The sequence below is a fragment of the Camarhynchus parvulus genome, chromosome Z, assembly GCF_901933205.1.
Source record: "Camarhynchus parvulus chromosome Z, STF_HiC, whole genome shotgun sequence".
Taxonomy (NCBI): domain Eukaryota; kingdom Metazoa; phylum Chordata; class Aves; order Passeriformes; family Thraupidae; genus Camarhynchus; species Camarhynchus parvulus.
Genome location: NC_044601.1, coordinates 61,306,707 through 61,331,317, shown reverse-complemented (window position 1 = coordinate 61,331,317; position 24,611 = coordinate 61,306,707). Strand labels below are relative to the sequence as shown.

The following is a 24,611-nucleotide window of genomic DNA, read 5'->3' as shown; positions in this document are numbered from 1 at the left end:
TTTTTTTTTTTTTTCTCCCAAATGAGGGACTGAGGTACAAAGAGGTTAATAAAAAATAAAACAACAATCTTGCTCTAAGCCACGTGGTGCACTGAGTCAGGGTTCAGAGGAGAGAGCAGGGCTCCCCAGCCCTGCTCCCACACACTGGCACTGCTGCTTCCTGAGGGGAAGGGGGGACATGCACACCGAGACTGGGACTGGGCCTTGGCATAAAAAAGCAGCCTGAAAAGTTGAGGGAAAACCAGAGAGAGATGGGACAGAGGAATGGCTGTGGGAACAGAGCTGGAACGAGCCCTGGGCTCCCCAAAACAGTGCCATCCCTTGGGATCCGTGTTAGCCCCACGGACCAGAGCTGCAGGTGCTCCCAACACTCACAACTCTTCACAGTGGCCGCAGCTTTTGGTCACTATTTTCTAGGCAGCAAAAAAGAGACACAATTGAATTTTTGTTCTATGCCAGGGCCATGGGACACACCATGGGCCTGAGCCAGGGAAGTTTCCCAATGGTTCTCCCCTGCCAAGAAACGCATGCACAGCACTTGCAAAGCCCAAAGTGCAGAAAGATTGTGGAGTGCAGGATGAAAACTGCTCAGCTGAGCACCCTGTCCCCTGTCACACTCAGCCCAGGGACACAGGGACCAGAAATAAACTGCTTGAAATAACTCATCTAGGAGAGCTAAGTGGGGCCCTACAACAACCTCTTTGGAGGTATGTGGGGCAAAACCTCCTCCCCAGCACTCCAGATTTCCCAAAGAGCCTTGGTTTGGACTAGGAGGCAACCCCCTCCTGGGGCTTTAAATCAGCAAACACAGCCCTGTCTGCTCTAGCATCAGCAGCATGATCTGCTTCCAAGGTCGCCAGGCCCTAGACTGGCATTAACTCTGTAATCCCCAGCATGCTCAGAAGAATGGCAGCCAAACAATCAGCTTGAGGGCAGCTGAGGAAGGCTGACAGAGACTGAGACTGAAACAGTCAATGAAACGAAGCAAGAGCATCTCCAGCCCTTGAAAAACTCATCTTCGTGAATCTGAAATCTTTGGTGTAGTAGCCAGTCTGCCGTGTCCGAGCAGCCAGCACTCCATGGCATCTCTGCAGTGACAAGGATGTACTTGTAGCTCTTCCACTGCCAGTTTTGTTTAGTCTCTGGTGAGATGTGTCCTTCGATGAGGCTACAGCTCTGCTGTTCCCTCTGCTCTCCCTGGCCTCCAGGGACCACAAGCCCACACATGGCAGAGGGGTGGCATGGAGGGGTGAGGAGAGGATTCCCAAGCCCTGTGTGAGTGCTCCAGCCATGAACAGTGGGCATGGGAAGGCTCAGCTGCACTGGAGTGACCGGTGAAAAGAGAAACAAGTCCCAGAGATGGAAGCCAAGGGGCCTGGGTGGCAGCTGTGGGGACATCAGGGGCCAATCCTACACAATCAGTGGCCACAAGGACTTCTGCCAGCACAAATACAGGCAGGCAGAAAGCTCCTGACCAGGTTATGAGGTTACAACAAGACCAGTTTGAGCTCCAGCCTTGAGGTTTAGCAATGTGTGTTATCCAGATTAACCTCACATTAAATGAAAATTTACTGGATAACTGCTACCTCCACCCCCTTCCTCCTCCCCATATGGATGCACCCCTTGTTCCTTCAGAAGCAGATGGCCACCAGGCGGTCAGATTTCAGCAAATAACCTGTTTTTAAGGGTGCCTAAGCCCATTTTAATTGTGGGCTGATACATTCCTGTAGCTTTCAGCTTCTCTCACTGTTTGCCACTACCCCTTCCTTGCACTGGTGTTGTGCATCCAGGCAGTGAGGCAGGCCAGGGTGTCATGCCAGCTACAAACCAGCCCCTGCTTGTGACAGGTGAAATTGAGCAGGACCACAGAGCAGAGGACACGAGAGGCTGAGGTAGCAAAGCACAGCCAGCAGATCAGGAGCAGGCCAGGCAATGGAAACCTAATACAAGAACAGTTTAAGCTTTCCTGGAATTGCATCTGAACAACTGAGCAGGCATTTCGCAGGGGTAAAATACAAAATTCCACCTGCCCTCAAGAGCCACAGCAACTGGGCACTTGGGAAAAATGGCAAGAAATGAAATCATGAGAGAGATTTTCCCTGGGACTCTGCAGGGCAGAGGAGAAGAAAAGCCTGGAGTTATGCTAACAGTCTGCAGCAAGGAACTCAAACAGGGGCAGTCATGGTGCATGAGTTAAAAATTAATGGGATTGGGCAAATATCATTGCAGAAATCCCAGGCAAGCAGTCCTTGTCTCTTTCCAGAGAGGAGAGAGACAAAAGGTTTCATAGCACCAAGTAATGCCACACAGTGGTTCAGGGCAGTAAGGAATCCCAGTTCCAATGGAAACTGCAGGAGGAATTGAGTTGGGATGTGGCCAGGCACCATGGTCACCACCCTCTACCTGTGCCCATAAAGAAAGAAACATCATGCCTCCTGACTGTGAGCAGTCAAGGACATGTTTGGCATAGCTTATTTGTGACATGAAGTCTCACAGAGAATGCCAAGGCCAAGAGGGAGACAAGCCCCAAACATGGGATGATGGATGTGATTGACTGCATCTGGTCCACAGCACGCAGCACACACACACAGACATCAGAAAGTTAAACCACTTCCCAAAAGAACTGGTGCCTGCTCCAGGCTTTCAAGTATCAGGCTCTGTAGCTCTCCTCCAAGAGAGGCTACTCCTGCAGCTGGGACAGCTACTCCAGCTACTTCCTATTTCCTATTTACAGCTACTTCCTATTTCCTGCTGGCCAGGCCCAGCATGGGTGTGAGCCCATATTCTGTCACTACATCCTCCTGCATCTTAACTGTTCACAGCAAACAGCCAGCATCCAGGAGCACACAGGCAGGAAGAGATCAAGAGCCTTGGCTGCTACTACCCAGCCCACAGGGACTCTGACAGGTTGAGAACAGAAGGGGAGAATTTCTTGGTCATGCACACAGCTGTCCCTGCTACCACTGGCCCAAGCTAAGCCTGCTGTAGAAGGCAGCCCAGAGTGCTCCCCACTGCACTTCACAGGGCTGAAGGGAACCAGGAAAGTGGGTCTGAGTGTAGGGCAAGAGAGGCCTCACTACAGAGCAACTGACTGACTTTACAGAGAAGTAGCTGCCACCAAGGCTCCTGGAACCATCTGCATGGAACCATATGCAGTGTGATTCTAGCGTGAAAACTGAGCACGTGAAAACAAGTGGGGGTTGTGGGACATTCCCTCCCCTTCCAACCTCCTCTCCCCTCCTCAGCTGGCTCCATCCCGTGAGTCTTTGCACAGTCGAGGTGACACCTTGCTGGCCACTGAAGCCTACCAGCTGCACATCGTGGCAGGTGTCAGGGAAGTACCAGCAAGACCCCCGTTGGTGTTTCTCCAGAGGAGCACTTCAGGACTCCTTGCTTCTTGGGTTCCTGCAGCAGAGTCCTCCTGCTGCCAGCAAAGCCCAGAGCGAGAGCTCTGACCTCCCCTGCTGAGAAACACCATCCCCATGAGCCAGGAGCAGTTGGCTCCAGTCCTTTTGTTCAGCACAGCAGCAGGGAGCTGGGCAGAATCCCTGGCTGCTGTGGGCAGGCACTCGTTTGCTGGCGGCTCGTGTACCCCTGCCAGCCCGAGGGAGGCAAGGAGACAAGCACAGCCTGGGCTCCCCACGCCTCCAGGGCTACCTCAGCCGGAGCTGGCTGAACCAGGTGCTGACGGCACAGTCCACACGCATCACCAGGGAGATCCCCAGCAAGAGGCAGATGCTGCTCACCACAAAGCCCAGCGACTCAAAGAGGAACCTGCAGGCACAAGAGATGCAGTTAAGGACACAACAGCCAGCATGACTACAGAGACAGGCTGCTACCCTCCAGCTGATTGATTTTCCTGACAATGAGAGAGGCTGGTAGCATCCCACATTCATGCCCCAGCAGTTGCTGCCTGAAACTTGTAAGCCAAGCACTCGTCTGATTTAGAGGCCACTCAGGACCTGTTGACTCAGGTGGGATTGTGAATCCCCCAGGGGCTGAGGCCACCCTTCACACTAACTAGTTCAAAGGCTTGCTAGTTCAGCATTTCTGGGTTAATCACTTCTGGTCTGGTATCCCCTTACCTTTGACTCTCTGACTACAACATTCTCAGCTTCCAGGTGGGCTCTGTATATCCTTGGAAATTCAGATGAAGAGAAACTTCTAGGCTCTAGCTCAAGTCTAGCTTCTGAATTTCAAGCAGGAGTTAGTTAGGGATATTCCTACCAGCACTAGGCAATGAGTCAGAAGATCAATCACAGGGTCTCTTCCAAAATTACTGTCCGTGAACTCTAGTCAAGGTGTCAGGGACATGAGTCTTAATCCAGCATCAGAGCAACTTCTGTGACTTACTTTGGGGCAAAGACCTTCCAAACCATGAGGTGTCTCCTGAGGATCATAGCTGCACAAACACAGGCCAGAAGCTGTGGGGAAGATAATGAAAAATAAGTTACAGGTGATTCTGGAGAGTCCTCCTGGGCACTTTGTTCATATCTGAAGGTGGTCATGCCTGAGAGGCTGGCACGGCACAAATCAGGAATGAGCATCCTAAAGAGGACTCCCTTCCATGATGTCCTCAAGTCAGGAAACACAAGCAGCCTGGGGTACATGAAGGAGCTTGCGGGGCCAGGCTGGGGCAGCACAGGGGAGGGTTCACACTGTGGCTAACCTGACCTACTACTTCATTGAGAGGGGCACTGCTGCTCTCTGCTGCAGGGCTTGCCCCTTCCCTTGCACTGTCTCTGGTCTGACAACACAGGAGAATGATTTGAAGAGATAAAACCCAGGAAACTATTCAATTCTTTCACAGGATTAACATTTCTGGTGTTTAGCTTCCTAAATCATCACAGCACATATGAAAACCAGAGCAGCTGTGAGATAGGAATGCTAAGGAAGACAGGGAGTAGGATTACAACCCTGCAGATCCTGAGCAGACATTACCACTCTGGGCATATGGGTATGAAAAGCATCCTAATCCATATGGCAGCTTCCATCCTGGAGCCCTTCCCAAAGCACAGAGCAAATGGCATGGCTGAGAAGGGACCTGCTCTTCCACCCGCAACCAGACACTCTACCCCAGGGCCTGTCTGTGTCCTGGCTGACCCCCTTCTCTCATCAGAGAGCCCCACAGTTATCACAGCACACCAATTTCCTCCTAGACACAGCCACCCTGCCTCTGCCCATACCTGTGCCCCAAGGACAAAGAGGTACTTCAATCCCAGCCGCAGCAGAGCAGTGGAGAACTCCTCTGGAGACTCACGCAGCCTCATTTCCATCATGTGCTCCTCCACCTCCTCCCGGGACTCCTTCTTGGGCTTCTTCCTCTGTGAGGTGGACACCTCACACACAAAGGGCCACAGCAGGAGCAGCGGGCAGCCAACTACCTCAAGGACAAAGGCACATGAAGTTATCAGAGCCCAGGAGGTGAGGAGCAGTCCAGGCTCGGCCATCCTGCCCTGGATGTGCAGGAAGCACATACCCCAGCCCCAGGCCAGGCTGCTGTGGCCCCACAAGGGGAACAGTGAGGATGCTGTTGCTCAGCTGGTGCTGGAGCCTCTACTGCCTTGTGCTCAATCTGCAGAGCCCCAGGTAAGGCACTGCAGTGAGCTGTGTCTGCTCAGGCTCCATAGCCCAGAAAGAAATTTATTTACCTGCAAAGAGGATATGGGAGGCAAAGGTGTTGGCTCCCACCAGGACAGCAGGCAGAAGGTTCGTGCTGTGGTCAAGGTGGAAGCCAACAAAGGCTGCATTCCAGTGGATGGCTGGGAAGATAGGCTGGTGGCCTGTGGAATAGAAGAACTGTGAAGCAGCAAGGAGCCAGGAGATCACTGCATACCACGGCACTGAAAACAGCTCTGGGAGAATAAAAAACAAAAAGAAAGGCAGGGGTTGGGGATATCAGCATCAAGGAACAAGACAGATCCATGGTCAAAAAAAGCCCAGTGACCTTTTTTTCCCCAGGTTCCCTTTCCATGCTGGCTCTTTTAAGAGACAGGAAACAGTCTAGCTTCCCCCACAGATACACCAAGGGGCCAGCATTCCCTCTGCTGGTGCCAGTAGCTTTGCTACTGCACTCTGTCAGCACCAGTGGGGTTAGGTGACTGTTCACACCCTGGGAAGAAGAGAGCTCCTTTCCCTGAGCCAAGACACTCCTCCCACTCCCATGTTCACATCCCTGCTGCATGCATCTTTCTTCTACTAGAGGATTTAAGCAGTTCTAAAAAAGCTAAGAGTATCCTCAGGATCAGTGCACCACCCCTTCCCAAGACTGTAAACTAGATCCTGCTTCTCCCACTGGAATTAAGGCAAGGTCACCACAGGTTAGCCCAGGGAAGACATCCAGTGGTTGCTCTACTGAGCCCAGACTCACCAGCATCTCCAGCAAGGCCTCTGGCACACGTGTGGATGTGCAGCAGCACAAAGGCCTCCATGAAGAGGAGCAGGAAGGCAAAGCTCAGCCGCTCGCTGTGCAGAAGCATCAAGAGGAAGCCCAGCAGGGTGAGGGCTATGACCAGGGCTGCTGAGTACACGCTGCCCAGCCCGTACGCTGCAACAGTGGCCCTGCAGCTACCCCGCTCCAGCCGGCTCTTCTGAGACTCCTGCATCCTCTTGTAGATCTGAGGGATGACGTGGAGGAAGTCGACTTCAGAGCCAGGGACCCCCAGGTAGGGAGTGACAATGGATCCTGCTGACTCCCGTGTGTCCTTTGCAAACACCGTCATGGGATTGCACAGCAGGAGTAGCAGTCCCATGGATGCTAGTCCATAGACAGCCCTGGGAAACACAACAACTGCAACCTGCACCAGCTCCTGCAGCTTGCCAAGAGAGTCATCAGCGCTGGAGGCAACGGCCCAGTAGCAGGCAATGCAAAGGACCACCAGTGGGAAACCCCAGCGCACAAAGAGCACGAGGGGGTCCGAGCTGTTCAGGTTGCCATAGTGCCTCAGCCAGCTCTGCACTGCATACACCAGCCCAGCCAGCAAGGCCACGCACAGGAGGTAGAAGAGGTTCTTGGCCCGTGTGTTTCTCAGGCTGGCAAGTGGGGAGAGGAAAACAGAGGGCCGGCACTGAGGGATTTCTTCGCGGCACTGGTGGAAGAAACTGGAGAGGCGCACGCAGACCAGGAGCATGGCCACGAGGCACAGCAGGTACCAGATCTCTCTCCGGTAAGAAGAAACGCCAAGGAGCTGCTGCTTGGGCCCTTCTGGCACAGTCAGGTGACCATCCCAGTGGAGCTTCCCTACTAGCAACATCACCAGCGAGGCCAGCAGGAACGGGGCCACCCGTGCCTCGGCCACAACAAAGCTGTCGGAGAACATAGCTCCACAGCGGAACACCAGAATGCCCATGGGGAAGGCCAGTCCCAGCCATGCTTGCAGCCTCTGCCTGAGGCCACCACTGGCCAAGGGTGGCTGACTGCCTGTCAAACGGGCTCTCTTGAGATGCTGGCCCCACCAGTGCCAGAAAAAACCCAGCTGAGAAGCAGCGGCTGCCCATGACGACACCAGGAGCAGATCCAGCCCCTCCTGGGTGAAAACGTGGACCAGCCATAGCAGACCAGCCCCCAGAGAGCCCAAGAAGAGCGGGTACAGGAGGCAGCTGTGACAGAGAGACCGCGAGGATGTGGCCAGCTCTGAGGCCATGTAGCAGAGCAAGCAAGAGGAAGCAATAAGGATGCAGCCCCCCACCATACGCAGGGGGTGGAAGCGGGCCCAGGACTGGGTGCACACAGCCCGTGCCTCCCGCAAGTAGCGCTGGAAGCGACCGATGAGGCTTCCAAGCCTCGGCTTGAGCTCCGGAGGCACTGTCGTCCCCTGCACCTGGGTCAGGAGCTGCGTGTGCTCCTCCACAGCACTGGAGAAGAGCTCCTGCAGGTGCTGGAGCTGCTCTGCTGGCAGGTCCTGAGCCACCAGCGAGTAGGACTGCAGGAAGCGATCCACCTACAGGAGAGAAGACACAGTATCAGACAGCAACACTGGGCAAACTGGGAATGGGATTCACTGCTTCACGTTGCCCCTTCATAATGGAAACAACCCCAGTTTACCAAACCCTGCCACCCAGGGATGTCACCATCAGGAAACTCAATCTCTCTGCCAAACTGACATCCCTCTCAAGAGATGCATCCTTCGTGACAGCCATGATGACTCCTGCAACTACACCTCTGCTAATGCTGCGCAGAGCCCCATAAGGGCTTTTATGGAGTCTTTGGCAGCAATAAGGCAAATGTCCTCCAGCAGGCCAAGTCATTGCTATTAAAGACTTGTTAATCTGCAAACTATGTTGAGTTTTACAGTTTCATCTGAGGAAAAATATCACATTAAAAACCTTATAGTGGATGAAACCAAACTGCTTTCCTTTCTTCAATAATAGCACATTAATACACTGCAACATAGTTTAACAAAAACTCATTCTTTTTGCTTTCTACTTCAAGACAACATGAACAGAGGCAGCTATGATCCCAAAGTCATAAAAGAAGAGTTACAGGGGCATTAGCAGGGCAGAGAACCTGCACACACATCCATCTGCTTAGATCTCTCCAGTCCTGAATTGCACCTGTATCTTCACACCCCTTCCATTTGCCTCAGAGCACAGTCAGAATCAGTCTCGCCCTGCCCATGGATGGCACACACATGCACTGGCTCTCTCACAGGCCTCCCTGGAATACCACAGCTTCTTCAACACCACCATTATTGAGCCAGAAACCTCCTCAACCAATGAGTGCAAAGATTTAAACAGGCACAACTTGATAATGCTAATTCCTAACAAATGATGATTGATATCCTCAGTGATTAACGGACGCTAACATACAGTATGATCTTTAAACGTCAGAGCACTCTGCTGTTCTACAATTACAGAGCTGAGTATTTCTGTCTTCCCATCACTAATCATTGTCTCCAGCTCCTCACTGGCTTGCAGGGGTGTCCAACGGCACTCCAAGGAGCTGGTTGGGCACTGGAGGAATTATTCCTGTAGTCCCAGCAATCCAGAGTCCCCCAAAGGCAGACTGGCCCTTAGCTGAGATGCGTGCCTTGCAATGCCTGTGGCAAAGCTGGCTCTGTAGCATGACCAGAGCCACAACAGATGGCCCTCACAATATCCATAGAGGCTCTCACTTAGCCTGCCCCACTGCCTAGGCTTCTTTCATACCTGATGTAGAGACTCTCAATCAAATTTTGTCCATCTACTCCTGGAGTTCTGTATTTTGTTGCGCTTCGTGTAAATTGCTCCTTCAGTATCCTACTTCAGTATTACCTGTTACATGGTTATTTTTTTTTAATTTGGTCTTTCATTACTATTTTCCTTCTTCCACTAATCTAGAATAGGTTTTTTTTGAAGAACACTGGTTCTCCTTCAGCATCAAAATCTCCACTTTTACTTTCAAATCTCCAATCACAACACTCGCCTCTGGTCATCTTCAGACTTGAGGAATCATCATCCCCTATAACTTAATCCACTTCTGACCATCTGGGTCCAGCCACCCTCCACCTTCCCAGACAGTATTTTCCATACCACAGCACTAAACATGTGGCTCTCATTTCTCTTTAGGGAAAATGGGGCTGTCTTTTATTGGAGCAAACACTGCAAGGATGTAATGCTTCAAAGTAAGCTCCCCATGAAGGTAACAGCATGTCACCATCTCACCTCCACTGAAAAGAAGAGGTTTGTGCTTAAAAACCCATTCCTTCTCCCCTCCAGTTCAATGGGAGGCTTACCACAGGCCATACCTGCTTGGCATTGATGTGATAGACTGAGAGCTGTTGCAAGGCTGCAGACACAGCGTCACTGTCCCCAGCGAACAGCTCGGCCATCACCTCCCCAATATTGCTGTAGGGGATGGGCACCCCCAGCAGCAGGGCCACAGTGGGCACCAGGTTCACTTGGGGAATGGTTTCAGGCTCCTGGAGACAGGGGAGGAATCAGAAATTCAGAGAGAGCACAGCAATGCAGCTTTTCACTCATTTGAGAGGACAGTGGGGAAGACATCCCTGTTCAAAGGTGAATCCAGGCAGAGGCACAGCTCTACTATCCCCAAGGGTCCCCTGGTGAGAAGCATGCCTGCTGGGAGCTGCAGGTTGATGGAGAAGGCACTGGCTGTCCAACAGCTCATCTGGCCCTACACAAGCACCCCATTGAGCTGTAGTGACCTGAACATGCATTCCACCACTTCAGTCCTCTGTATGCTGTCAGCCCATTCACTGGCCTCTAGAGACAAGGTGACAGACCTCCCACTCCTCTCAATCAAGGTGAAAAGGCTGGAAAACAGCACCGTGGAAAGAGACCTGGAGGTCCTGGTCGATGGAAAGATGAATGTCAGTCAGCAGTGCCCTGGCAGCCAGGAGGGCCAACCCTGTCCTGTGGGGCATCAGGCAATCAACAGCTAGGCAAGGGAGGGGATGGTCTGGCTCTGCTCTGTGCTGGGACAACCTCAAGTGCTGGGGGCAGTTCTAGACACCAGAATATAAGAAAGATGTTAAGCTATTAGGAAGCATCCAAATGACAGCCAGGAGCTGATGAACAGTCTGGAGGGGAAGCCATGTGAGGAGTGGCTGAAGTAATTTGGTTTGTTCAACCAGGAGAAGAGGAGACTGGGGGGAGACCTCCTGGCAGTCTTCAACATCGTAACAAGGAGAAGAAGAGGGTCAGATCTCTTATCTGTGGTAACTAGTGACAGAATCTGAGGGAATGGCCTGAAGTTGTGTCAGGAGAGGCTTAGGCTGGATAATAAGAAAAGGTTTTTCACCCAGGGGATGGAGGGCACTGCAACAAGGGCTCCCTAGGGAAGTGGTCACAGCACCAAGCCCAACAGAGTTCAGGATGTCTTTGCACAATGCTCTTAGGAAGATGGCATGACCCCTGGGGGTGTCCTCTGCATGGCCAGGAGTTAGACTTGATGATCCTGATGTGTCCCTTCCAACTCAGCTTATCCCACGATCCTATGACAGACTCCTCATCCCTCTCAGTCTAAAAAATCCCAGTCAAACTGTTAATCTCTGTAATCCCAGGATGCAGTTTTCAGACACCAACTGGGGCAGGAATAGCTAAAAGTCAGCTCCTCACCTCTGGAGGGCCACTGCCAAACAGGGGTGTCCTGCTGTACACAAACAGTGCTGCGTTGACTTCCTTCTCGCTGTCACCACCATGGTCTCCAGTTTCTGTCATGCCGTGGTCCCCAGCCACCAGAAGAAGAGTGTCATTCCCCAGGTGATCCACCAAGGACCTGCCATCGAGATAAGGAAGGTCAACTCCTCCCTGGGCAAGGGCCCCACTAGCCTAGGTGAAGAGGATATCTCTCCAGCAAGCCTGTCTCACCACAGAGGTAAAACTCACAAAGAGGTATGAGCAAAATGATATGAGCAAAAGAGATATGAGCAAAAAAACCTAAATGCTGACGCAGAACTGTAACAAGCCAGGGTCCAGGGTGTTTTAAATCATTCTTTTAATGCCAAACTGAAAATTCAGAGCTCTAAAACAGAGTGGACTGATCTTGCTTGGATCCCCAGCAAACAGTGCTGTCAGGGATCATAACAAAATGCAATTCAGAAGAAAGGCTCCTGACAAAAATGAAATTTTAGGCTGCTTCTATTTGGGTCATGTATCGTATTATGTGTGACATCTCCCACTTCAAAGGAAAAAAGCAGGGATTAGTCCCTGAAGGATGCAGTAGGTATGACACAGTATATGCTGAGCTCTCAGATACAGCAGGCAAAGTTCCCAACTCTTTCTAGCAGCAAAACTTAAAAGCAGCCGTAAGAATCAAAACCTGCAGCATTTTGGGCTGAGACACATCTGCATGACTGAAATTTCTGTATCCCATCCTGCCCTCTGTCTCAAAGGTGCAGCTCATGGTTCTGTATGATAAATGCAGCAGCACTCATTCCCTAGCCAGGGTCCTCCACCTGCTTCTCATACATTAGCCAGACCTCAGTGGGACAATTTCCATGTTAAAGACGGGAAGAGAGAGGCTCAGTTACACTCCAGAGGCACTATCATCTCATGGTTTGGTAGAGAAGCAAGACCTGAGGGCAGCCTTATGTATGAAACCAAACCTCTCAACACTCATCTAGGTAAGCAATACTGCCCATAGCTGGGGTTCCAGCTGCTGCTGGCCGAAGCTGTTTTCCATGTTAACAGGCTCAGCAGGCATTCCCTGTTGCCCTCTGCATCTGTCAATTCCCTGGGAAGATCCCACGAGCCTGGCTGAAGGAAGAGGCCAGCTAGCAACCCCTCAGCGCCACGCTGATCACCTGAGCATCTCATTCATCTGGGTGAGCTTCTTTGCCATCTCAGGGTGGTCGGGTCCGTGTCTGTGCCCACAGTGGTCCACACCAAGGAAGTGAGCAATCAGCACATCCCATTCACCGCTGTCCACTGCAGAACAAAAGCAAACTTATCATGCACCAGCCTGGAATTCTGAGCCTGGATCTTCCTGCCAAGATTTCCTGGTTGCCTCTGGATATTGCTGTTTCTTCCCCTCCTGCCACTGTCACTGCCAGCTCTTGAGGAACTGGCTGCAGGTTTTAAGTCAGGCATACCCTTGGCCAGAGGTTCCTGGGTACAACGGCACAAGGACCTCAAAGCCTTGCAAACATCCCAGGATCCCTGGTTTTTTCTCCCCATCCCTCAGGAGGGGAACAGTATAATATCACCCAAATAATCTTGAACTTACTTCAAATTGCCACAGACTGAGCTAAAACAAAGGTATGCTCAGAAAAAGGAGAACTCAGAACTCCCATCCTTCCCTGGAGATATTTTAGGTTGGACTCATCAATGTGCCCCTCTGCATCTCAGGACATGGGCATGACACACCAACACAGTCCCTAGTTAGAAAGTTATCCTGGCCTCTCCCCTCTGCTTCAGAGCCTTGACACATGAAAACCAACATATCTGAAGTTAAATGATGACCTGTAGCTCTCACACAAGACCTGTGAAAGGCCACTGCACCCCTGATTTGCTTATATTCAGACAGAGAAAAATTAAAGAGCATGTCCCTTGGTCCCAGCACCTCAGGGAGGTGGAAATCACCTATTTCATGCTTCATCTTCTTCCCATGACTAGGAAGCACCAATGCTTTGCTGAGAGCAGTGCTGTGTCTCAGGCTCCAAACTTGTGCTTCCCCCAGAGCACTGTGTGCCTGCCTAGGCAGCCACGTGTCAAAGTTAAGGTGCTCCTCTGTGTCCATCCTGCCAGTGTATTTTGTAAGACAGATGTAGAAGTCTAACCTCACCCCAAAAAGCTGAATTCTGTCCCAGACAGAGGAAAGGTATCTACAGAAATGGTCTGTGGGCTCCAAGAACTGGCTAATCTGTGGAAATCCAGCTAGAGCACTGTAATCCTAGGGCAGCAGTGTGTAACTGCCCAGTGCTACTTTTTAACAGGAAACATCCTCCAGCCCTGCCTCGAATTTGCAGTAGGACTACACATCAGGACAAGGTTTATCCATGTCCTGGGTGAAAGAGCTTACCAGTTGGATAGAGATGCTGCAGGATCCCGTCATCCACAGTGTGAAGATCCTTCACGTTAAAAGAAGGGAAGAAATAGGAACGGAAGAACTTCTTTGGGAAGAGTCCTTCCCACGTGTCATCACCCATGAAGACCACTCTCCTTCCTGAGCCAGAGAGAAAGGAACCAGTGAGAGATGGAGTCCTCCTGGGTTGTGCTGTTACCACAACAATACAAAGAGCCTGAGCAGACCCAGGTCAACATCTGGAGCAATGGCTCCTCTCCAACCCACACTCAAAACTAAAATTTTCACTAAAAAAAAGACCATCTGTCTGTAAATTACTTTGAAGAGAGGGAGGGACCAGCCCATGACTATCTGTAAGCTCATGAGTGCCCCCCACACCAAAGCCACTGCATAACCTCAGAACTTATTGCTGACCTGACACATCTCCCCAGCAGGAAGACTCCTGGGCCACCACAACACAGGTGGGTGCAGGCGGTGCAGCCTGAAGCAGGCAAAGCCTCCCCCGAGGCCTGTGACCCCACTGCAAAATGCAAGGCAGCAGGTGATGGAGTAGAAGATGTGAGTCCTGAGCTCTGGCTTTTAAACACAATGGTGATGGTGTTCCAGACATGGAAAAGAGAAGGCAAAAGCACTGATGCTTCCTTCTGCCCCTGCTCTCCTTGCCCTGCCTGCCATCAGCCAGCTGTGTTTCCACAGAGCCTCTTGAGTCTGGGAGCAAGGAACCTTTTTCTCTGAGACTGCTACTCTGCCACAGGATATACTCTGATCATCATTTAGCCTCAGATGATTCACTGCATTTGCCCACCCTGCTCACACAAAATCACACTGCCTTAGCCCACTCTGAGCCTTGGGAGGAGGTCTCTCTGGGTAACAAACCACTGTGGCCTGTCCTCTCCCCTCTACTCCATTATCCCACCATAACAAGCCCTTTACAGCTGCACTAAGCACCCCCAGCAGCACCAAACCACAATGAAAATGGGATGAGGTTGCTGCCTCACAGTTGCAGGCAGCTGTCCAGGCAGGCTGGCCACCTGAGGGACACCCCCATAGCACACCTGGCACCACCTGGCACACCTGGCTCCTCCCCTGTCACGTGCCTCACACAACACAACCTTGGCAATCCTACAGGCATTCCTGGGGGTGACCTTGGGACAAAAACCACCAGTGCAGCCACTTTCACCTGCTTTCTCGTCATCTTTGAAGATGATGAAGATGAAGTCACAGTCACAGCTCCTTCTCACTCCCAAAGCAGGCTGGTGATGCCCTGCCTGCGTGACAACCCTGCCTTAGGTAACTCTCATGAAGCAGGGAGAAAGAATCAGCTCACAGGGGGGATCTGTTGTAAGGAATGCCCTTCCCAGGGAGAAACTAATCAAGGTTTGGAATACAGGTTAAACCGAGCAGAGGTTTGCATGTGCCCTGTCCCAGTGGGCTGCTAGCCTGCCCACACAGGGTCACAGAATCATAGAATGTTAAGAGGTTGGAAGGAGCCTTAAAGATCATCCAATTCCAAGCCCCCTCCCATGGGCAGGGACACTTCCCACTAGATCAGGCTGTTCAAGGCTTTATTCAGCGTGGCCTTGAACACTGCCAGGGATGGGCCATCCACAACCTTCCTGGGAATCCTGTTCCAGTGCCTCACCACCCTCACAGTAAAGAATTTCTTCTTAATATCTAACTTAAACTTCTCTGTCAATTTGTACCCACTGTTCTGCATTCTGTCACTACAGTTCCTGACAAAGAATTCATTTCCAGCTTCTCTGTAGCCCCCTTCAGGTACTGGAAGGCTGCTATGAGGCTGCAATACAACCTTCTCTTCTCCAGGCTGAACAGCCCCAGTCACAGTATCATCAAGGTTGAAAGAGACTTTCAAGACCATCCAATCCAATCATCCACCCACCACTATAAACCCTAAACTACACCATCCAGAACAAGATAGGAAAGACTCTTAAGCACCTCCAGGGATGGTGACTCCACAATCTCCCTGGGCAACCTATTCCTATGCCTGTGATAAAAAAACGCTTTTATATCCAGCCTGAAACTTCCCTGCCTGAGCTAAAGGCCAGGAACTCACCATTCTGCACCAGCTGTGCCAGCAGGTTGTCCTCCTGGATGGCATAGGAGGCAAAGTTGCTGCCCACGTCGATGAAGGTGGGCAGGGAGCCGGTGGTGAGGCCCTTGATGCGCTGCATGGTGGCTGTGGGGGGGTCGGCTCGGAAGCGGTAGAGCCGGGCATGGCGGGGCTGGGAGGTGGCCAGCTGGTGCAGCACACCCAGCTTGTTCTCGTAGGGCAGCGGGCTGGCCTTGGCGGGGTCAAAGCGGGCAAACTCAAAATGGAGGGCGTCGATGATGACGAGCACGGCCTTGGAAAAGCGTTGGGGAGCCCAGCAGGAGCCTGGCGGGAGGCTCTGCCTCTCCCAAAGTGGAGGCACCAGTGGGTCTGAGCAGGAACTGCTGCTAGCAAGCTCGATCCGGGTGAGCAGGAAGCCGCTCATGAAGAGCCCGATACCAGCAAAAAAGAGAAAGCAAACCCAGGCCAGGAAAAGCACCACTGGCCACCGCTGCATCCTAGAGGGAAGGACAGGCAGGCTCAGTCCCCAGCGGCTCTACCTGGGCAGGCACCACCCTCTCCCTACCAGCACCCATCCCTGGCCCAGCACCACCACTCCCTCCCTACCAGCACCCATCCCTGGCCCAGCACCTCCCACACCCGCCCGTCCCGCAGTAATTCCCATCAGCCTGCCTTGACTTTACTTGGTCCCACTCCGTGTCCGGGAACTGCCCCACGCGCTTCCTTGTATCCCCTCCTGAACGCGAGCCGAGTCCTGCTCCCTCCCGACTGCCCAGCGCCCTCTCGGCACCCCCTGCCCTTCCCCGGTATCCCCATCCCCTTCCCGACCCCTCATTCCCCTTCACACACCCCCATTCCCCTTCACACACCCCCAGCCCCTCCCCTGCACCCCTGATTCCCGGTCCGCCACCTCACACCCACGCCATCCTTGTGTCCCCCCGCTCCCCAGGCTCCCCTCCCGGCCCCCAGCCCCTCACAGCCCCTTTTCGAGCCCCCGGACGCCGCTCCCGTCCCGTCCCACCTGCGGCTCCCGGCGCCCGTCGCTCCCGGAAGCGCCGCGTGTGGCGCCGACCGCGCTAGAGCTGCACGGCGGGGAGAGGCGCAGGGCGGCAGCGCCCCCTGGCGGACAGGAGGTCCCAGCGCGCCTCCCCGCAGCCCGAGGCGCACTCATAACGGCAAAGTGCTGTTTTAATTAATCAAGTAATTAATTAATCGACAGAGGAGCTCCCCGCCCTGTGCTGAGCGCTGTGAGGAGCTCGCTGTGGAGAACGCACAGTCACGCACTGTAGGGCAGCTTCTGGGAGCTGACAGAGGAGGGGATGATGAGAGCAGCTCACTCTCCCAGAGAGGTGATGCACTGAGAGGTGAATCCTTTGTAAGAGTGAGGTCCTCAAATTCACAGAAGCGTGAAGTGGTTTGGGTTGGAAAGGTGCCTTGAAGATCATCTAGTTCCAACCCCTTGCTGTGAGCAGGGACACCCTCAACATGACCAGGCTGCTCAGAGCCTCATCCACAACTCCCCAGAACAACCTGTGCCAGTGCCTCAGCACCCTCACAGGAAGAGTCTTTTCGTAATATCTAATTTTTCACTCTTGTATGTCACTGCATGTCCATGGGAGATCCCAGCAGGAACCTGCTGAGGAAGGATGATCCCCCTTTGGCATCAAATGCTGGGGTCAGACACCCAAGCAAAAGGGAACGTGCTGCAGCACTGTTACCATTTATTACATGATTTAAATCCAATACAAAATAGGGACTAAGGGAACAAGAGCGACTGCCTGCAGCAGAACAGGACTGCTGGCAGGCCTCGGGAGAGGGTATGAGATCCTTCCAGCCCTGTTAGCTGGAGCTGCCCTGTTCTGCCTTCAGCACCTCCGTGGCAGAAGAGTGGGAGTCCTCGTGGGCTGGAGGCATCTCATCTTGGGTCTTCACAGCTTGTGGCTTGGTCAGTGTGGTGTAGATCCCCAGGGCCTGGAGGGAATGACACAGTCATAGGGAGGGAAGGAAAAGAGAGGACCAGGCCTCAGCATGGTGCCCTCTTCACCTCCCTGGAGCAAGACTCACTTGCGTGAGAACAGCTTGGGCTGGAAGGGGCCTTAAAGATCCTTTTTCACACCCCTCTACACCCCACACTGGAGCAGGTTGTTCAGAGCCCATTCTACCCGACCTTGAACACTTCCGAGAATAAGATATCCACAGCTTCTCTGGGCAACCTGCGCCAGGGCCTCACCACCCTCACAGGGAAGAATTTCTTTCTAAAATCTAAGCCCAACCTACTAATTCAGCTTAAAGCCATTTCTCCTCATCCAATCATTACATGCCCTTGTAAAGCATCTCTCCATCTTCCTTGTAAGCCCCTTCTAGGTACTGGAAAGTGCTACAAAGTCTCTCTGGAGCCTTCTCTTCCCCAGGCTGAGCAATCCAAATTCCATCAGCCTTTCCTCACAGCAGAGGTGCTCCATCCCTCTGATCATCTTGGTGCCTCCTCTGGGCTGACCCCAGCAGGTCCCTGTCCCTCCTGTGCTGGGAGCCCAGGGCTGCATGCAGTGCTCCAGGTGGGTCTCAGCAGAGCAGAGCAGAGGGGCAGAATCCCCTCCCCCCCCGCTGCCCTCGGGATCTGGACGCAGCCCAAGACACGTGGGCTGCACTGACCTGTGCGACCATGTTGGTGACATCGCCGGTGTTGGCAGGCAGCAGAACAGTATTGGAGTCTTTGGCAATCTTGGAGAAAGCGTTCACGTACTGCTCCGCCACAGACAGGGAGGCAGCAGCATTGCCGTGCTGGGGACACAGGGAGAAGTCACGTGCCACCAACAGCTCATCCTTGCCTGTGTCCCCAGCCCACCCCAGTCCAGCAAAGCCCCTCACTCCCTGCTGCTGCCGAAGGTGCCAGGGAGTGTCCAGGAGAAAGCCAGGTGCCACCCTGCCCGCAGTTTGACCTCCCCAGTGCCAGCACCAAAGCAGTGGCTACTCCAGGTAGCCATCACTCACCTGCTGTGCCAGAGCAGCTGCTAGGAGCTGAATTGCCTCTGCCTTGGCTCTGGCCTTGACCAGCATGGCGTTGGCTTCTCCTGCAATGAACCACAGCAGGGTGCACATCAGAGTCACGAGAAAGCACTTGCAAGGACTGAATCCTGACCATTCCAAGCAGTTAATCAAGACAATTTCAATGCATGCATGGTTGTGTCTTCCTCAACAGCAACACTATGACAAACCTCCTGCTGCCAGGGCAGCAACATCAACTGGAGCTCAGCTTGAGGCCCCAGCAGGGAAGGATCAGAGTGGCTGAGGAAGCCTGGCTCACAGTAACGCAGTCTCTCCCCTGTAGCACCACCCCTCAGTCCAGAGTGCTACAGAACCCCATGTTTTAGCCCCAGGCAGTACCAGCAGCTTTGTTGATTTGTTCAGCCTTCTCAGCTTCTGATGCCAAGATCTGGGCCTGCTTCTGGCCTTCAGCCACATTGATAGCTGACTCCCTTGTCCCCTCTGACTCCAGCACTGTTGCTCGCTTCCGTCGTTCTGCCTCCACCTGGGAACACAGGTCAGACACCAGCCTGTCATGGCTGTGCTGGGGAAATGCCCTCTCTGGGGCAAGGACATGCTCCTTTGCTCTGCTGGGGGAAGCATGGCTTAGCAAAGCATGAAAATACAGCTACAGAACACTGTGTGGTCTCGGCGAGGGCTGGTTCTGCTCCTCACGCCACACAGCCCTTCCCAGCCCCATTCCCACCTAAGTGGACAGTTGCTTCCCTCTCCTCCTCTTCCAGTCCAAATATCTGGTGTCCAGCTTTTCTCAAGGGGAGAACTTCAGCTCGGAGATTTGCTTCCCCACAGAGCCCAGCAGGGATTTTAAAAGAACCTGGCAGGGCTTGTGTGTTGCAGGCAGGGGCCACCACTACAAAAATTATGACAGGAGTTATTCAGTAGCTGTATGTCTGCAGCCAAAGTGCCCTCCTGACGTAAGGGCTGGGTGCTGCCAGCTCTGGACAGGTAGCAATAATGAACCATGGCCCATATCAGCAATAGTGTGGCCAGCAGGACTGGAGATGTGATTATGCCCTTGTGCTCAGCACTGGTGAGGCCACACTTTGAGTCCTGTGTCCAGTTCTGGGCACCTCAAGAGGGACACTGAGGTGCTGGAGCATCCAGAGAAGAGCAGTGGAGCTGGGAAAGATTTGGAGCAAAAGTCTGATGAGGAGCCATTGAGAGAGCTGGGGTTGTTGAGTCTGGACAAGAGGAGACAAGGTACTGAGAGGAGACCTTATCACTCTCTACAACTACCTGGAAGGAGGCTGCAGTCACACAGGGGTTGGCCTCTTCTTCCACATAGTCAGCAACAGGATGAGAGGACACACTCTCAAGCAACATGAGGGGAGGTTTAGGTTGGACATTAGGAAGAATTTCTTCACAGAAAGGGTGATTAGACATTGGAATGGGCTACCAGAGAAGTGCCATGGTCTGGTTGACAAGGTAGTGTTTGGTCATAGGTTGGACTTGATGATCTGAAGTCTTTTCCAAGATTACTGATTCTGTGATTTTGTAATGCAACATGGAAGAGGAGGCTTCCCTCTTGTTCCAGACCTCCCTCCCAGACAGCCTCACCTGCATCTGCATGGATTCCTTCACACGTGGGGGCACGTGGATGTCCTTGATCTCGTAGCGCAGACACCGGATGCCCCAGCAGTCTGAAGCCTGGTTGATGGCATCCACAATGCTGGCATTGAGGGACTCCCGCTCCTGGATGGCACAAAAGAAATGGCAGAGAGCAGAGAAGAGGGGCTTAGCATGAGAGAGGTGTCAGGAGGGAAACAGACACCTCTCTCAGAGACCAAGGTTTGCCAGGAAAAAAACATCTCCACAGGTTTTGGGAAGGGTTAGGTGCTTCCTGCAGCTGTGGAAGGGGTCAACATCCCTAGGGAAAGCAGTGCCCCACACTGAAGCTGCTGGGATACAACATCTGGTGTACATCTGGATACAAGAGAATGCCACCAACTCCAGTTTCTTCCCAGCAAATGCAGTTCAAGGATTACAGTACCTCATGACACAGGTCAGCGATATTCATCACTGGGGCTGAGTAAAGAAGCACTGACTCAAGAAAGGCAGCTGGACCAGCTGGGTCTGGACACATACCACCCATCATCCCCCCCAAATAACCCAGGGCAGGGCAAAAAATAGCTCCTGTTAAAAAAACAACTGAAAGAAGACCCATCTCCAAGGATTCACCAATAGGTCAACTGAAACAGAAGCCATAAGCTCTCTAAGCAAAGGGCATCTTGCTGTTAAGCACATCAGCCCGGCCATGCAGGCTGTCCTGGGATTTTGGGAGACTGTCTCCCCAGCTCACCCGGAAGACTCTGTCAAGGGAAAGCTTGCCAAGTTCAGATCTCATGGTAGTCTGGGCCAGCTGGGTCACTGCGTACTCAGGATCTTCCACCCCATAGCTGGCCTGAAGAGCAGAAGCAGAAAACAGAGTGGATAGGGATGCCAAGAGGGACCCTGAACAAGACAGGAGAGACAAACAGCGCTAAATCGAGAAATCTGCCAGACACCCCTGCTGAAAACATGGAGTCTGGAGCCTTGGGAAGAGTCAGAGTGCCCAGCCCACCTGCCAGGCAGGACACAGAGGCTGGAGCACACATATTGGGAAGCAGGGAGTGGGCAGAGCCAAAAGAAAGGTGCCCAAGGGGCAGGGATGGTACCTTGTAGGGATCCATAACCCGCAAGTAGAGCACACCATCGATCTGCAGGGTGACGTTATCTGTCAGGAGAGAACAACAGAACCTGTTCACTGAAGCAGCACAAACAAAACACAGAAACCCCCTCTTCCACAGCACAGCTGGGCAGGCTCATCCTTCTTCACCCTGACATAGCTGCATGGCACAGAAGAGGAGTGGCTGAAATAGATCTTCTTATCTAAAGGCTTTGTAAAAAGGACCTTAGGTTCCCTGGACAACACTGCGATGTTTTAATACACAACAGGTCTTGATTTCCCCAACAGAAGCATTTCATGCTGTAGCTCTTGTAAATAAAGATTTAAGGAGGAAAAACCAAAACAAACCACTTAAAACTGGAAATATAACAGAGCTGTCCATTAACATCACATCCATTAATCTGTTCTAAAATGCGTTTAACAGAAACAAAACTTTCTTTTGTGGTTCAATACAGGAAAACACCTGAAAAATTTATTTCTGGGGAGGTGCATTCAACTCAGCAAGAAGGGGCAGCTGCAGCCCAGAGAGAGTAGATGGAACCTCCTGGGATGCCCCACTCACAGCAACAGGCTTCCAGTACCTAAAGAAAGCTGGAGAGGGCCTTTTCAAATGGATATGGAGGAATGGGACAAGGGGGAATGGTCTTAAGCCGATGAAGGACAGGCTTAGATTAGATGTTAGGACAAAGTTCTTTATTGTGAGGGTGGTGATGCACTGAAGTAAGCTGCCCACAGAAGCTGTGGATGCCCCATCCCTGGAAGTGTTCAAGGCCAGGCTGGGCAGGGCTTTGAGCAGCGCAGCCGAGTGGAATGCGTCCCCTGTCCATGGTATGGGGGCTGGAACAAGACAAACTTTAAGGCTCTTTCTAACTCAAATCATTCAGTGATCTTGTGATTTTATGGCCAAGCCTGGATACCAAGGGACAAGGCTGAGCGGAGGAGCTTGGGACAATTCCACTCATGCTCACATTGTCCCTTGCTCACTCCAGATGCAGCAGAAGGAAAGGGGCAGGACACAGAAGCTGTTCCTCACCCAGTGTGACAGCTGACTGCTCTGGGACATTAATGACGATTTCTTTGAGACTCTGGACATAGCGAATCCGATCCAGGAGGGGGATGAGGAAATTCAAGCCCTGGGAAAAGGGTGGGATTAGATGGCTGATACACTAGAGAGTCATGCAAACAAAGCCCATGCCACACACTGCAAACACATTTTACACATAAGGAATTTCAGTTACTCAGTGCTTTTAACACCCCACCAAGGAAAATTAGTCCACAGGCAGCCAAAAGGATTTCAGCCTGGGAAACTGAGCCCACCACCCCTCTTGGATCCTTGTGCAAAGGACGCGCCTCGCTACAGCTTTAGGAACCTGCTGAATCCAGAAGGGGAGAAAAGCTGCTCCTTACAGGCTCGAGGATTCGGTGGAACTTGCCCATCCTCTCCACCACCCAGGCCTCCTGCTGCGGCACAAAGAGCACCCCGATGTTCATGGGCAGCCCGGAGTTCCAGCGGCACGGAGCTGGGGCCAGCCGTGCCGCACGCTTCAGCTGCTGGGAGTGCTGGGGGAAGGACATGGAGCAGGGCTGAGCCCAGCAGCTGGCACCCCAGAGCGCAGCTCCACACCTGATAGCCCCTCTGGGCTCTGACCAGGAGACCAGGGCAGGAAACAATGCCCCTAACAAGCCCACAGGGATGAGGCCTGGGTGCCAGGGACAGTCTTCTCCACTGGTGCAGGAGGGCTCACTCCCATGCCAGAGCTTTCTGCGTGTCTCCACTCCTCTCTCATCCACCCTGGAGTGGGGAATAAAGCCTCCCTCCAACCATAAGGCCAATGAAAGTGTGTAAATGTGGGTCTCTTCTGCTCCACTCAGCCCCTAAAACCCATTCGGGCCCACTCCCTCACCTCAGTCCCAGGCCACCCCTTCCCAACAAGCTGTCCCTTCCAAGTTCTGGCTGCCTCCAGGGCTTCCCACAAAGAGCTGTTTTGTCTGAGCATTCCCTCACCCTCCTCCCCATGGACCCTCACTCACACAGCTTCCCTCAACTTCCCCCCATCCCAAACCAGCTCACGCCTCCACAGCCTCACACATACACTTCTCCTACAACCCAGACCCACTTCACCACTCCCCATGTTCAGCCATCCCTCACTGGCCCTCCCCATACCCATTTGTCCACAGCCTCCTCTGCAATGCCCTCACAGTACCCCAATCCCTGCCCAGTTCACCCCCACCATCCCAGCCCTTCTGCAGACTCCCAACACCCCCCCAAAGACCCTTCTCTCTCAGTCCCCCTCGTACCCCGACTTGTCTTCTAAACCCTTCTTCCTCACACTTCCTTCTCTGCCCAGCTCCTCATCATGCACAATGTCCCCCAAACCCCCAACACCATCACCCCACTGAACGCCCTCTCCTGAGTCACCTCCTCACTCATTTGTCCTCTGCACCACACTCCTCTCCCTCCTTACTCCCTATCCCTGTGCATCCCCCTGCCCATAGCCCAGCTCTTCCTAGCCCCAAACACACCCCCACTGACCACCCTCTTCAGCCCCTCTGTACCCGACTGTTCTCTCCATCACCTCCCCGCCTTTCACCTCTATCCCTGCCCGGCTCTCCCCAGTCCCCCCGCTGCCCCTGCTCAATCCCAAACGCGTCTGTCCACCGCACCGCACCCCTACCCCCGCCCCTGCACAGCTCTCCCCCACCGAGCCCCCACACCGCCAGCCCTTCACCCCAAACACCGAGAGCTCCCCTCGACTCTCTCTCAGCCCCTCGTACCCGTTTGTTTTTTTCACCCCTCCGTGCCCACACAGCCCTATTCCTGCCCAGTTCCTCACCACCACCCCAGCACCTTCCCGGAGCCCCAACACTACAGACCGCCGCTATCTCCTCAATCCCTCGATGCGCATTTGCCCACAGCCCCCTGTGACCCCGTACCCCCAATCCCTGCACAACTCCCCCTCACCTCTTTCTCGCACCCGCGTAACCAGCACGCCACTAAACCCCACCTCCGAACCCCCGTGCCCGTCCGTCCTCTGCGTCCCCCCTCACCGCTTTACCCCATCCCCGCCCAGTTCCCCCCCAACACCATTCCCCTCCTCCCGGTGCCCCCAGTCCCGATCCCTTCTCCCGGCCCCTCCAGCATCCGCTACCCGGACCTTCCCCCACGTGGGCACCCCCCGAACAAGGAGTTCTCTTCGTTCCCTCCCCACCCGCCCTCGTTCCCCGCACCTGCAGCAGCCCGAGGCCGGGCCGGGCCCGGATCCCCGCCCGCGACAGCATCGCCCCCTCCGCCCGCCCCGCTCGGCGCCGCCGCTCCCGCCCTCCCGGAAGGCCCCTGCGCCGCGCCGCTTCCGGCTGCGCCGCCC

General features: G+C 53.4%; 2 protein-coding genes across 2 annotated transcripts; both read right to left on the bottom strand.

The window, feature by feature from the left end:
* Nucleotides 1–3,315: 3,315 nt before the first annotated feature.
* PIGO (phosphatidylinositol glycan anchor biosynthesis class O) lies at nucleotides 3,316–16,599 on the bottom strand. The gene is made up of 11 exons (XM_030968828.1): nucleotides 16,558–16,599; nucleotides 15,540–16,033; nucleotides 13,463–13,606; nucleotides 12,246–12,369; nucleotides 11,059–11,218; nucleotides 9,726–9,899; nucleotides 6,371–7,940; nucleotides 5,652–5,855; nucleotides 5,187–5,380; nucleotides 4,354–4,424; nucleotides 3,316–3,774 (listed from the first exon to the last, which is right to left on the bottom strand). The coding sequence occupies exons 2-11, from the start codon at nucleotides 16,030–16,032 to the stop codon at nucleotides 3,654–3,656; spliced, it is 3,255 nt and encodes a 1,084-aa protein (XP_030824688.1). The 5' UTR covers nucleotide 16,033; nucleotides 16,558–16,599; the 3' UTR covers nucleotides 3,316–3,653.
* Nucleotides 16,600–17,237: 638 nt separating this feature from the next.
* Nucleotides 17,238–24,535, bottom strand: STOML2 (stomatin like 2). The gene is made up of 10 exons (XM_030968574.1): nucleotides 24,475–24,535; nucleotides 22,654–22,806; nucleotides 22,280–22,379; nucleotides 21,236–21,294; nucleotides 20,881–20,982; nucleotides 20,139–20,273; nucleotides 18,921–19,065; nucleotides 18,528–18,607; nucleotides 18,189–18,317; nucleotides 17,238–17,507 (listed from the first exon to the last, which is right to left on the bottom strand). The coding sequence occupies exons 1-10, from the start codon at nucleotides 24,523–24,525 to the stop codon at nucleotides 17,376–17,378; spliced, it is 1,086 nt and encodes a 361-aa protein (XP_030824434.1). The 5' UTR covers nucleotides 24,526–24,535; the 3' UTR covers nucleotides 17,238–17,375.
* Between the last annotated feature and the right edge of the window lie 76 nt (nucleotides 24,536–24,611).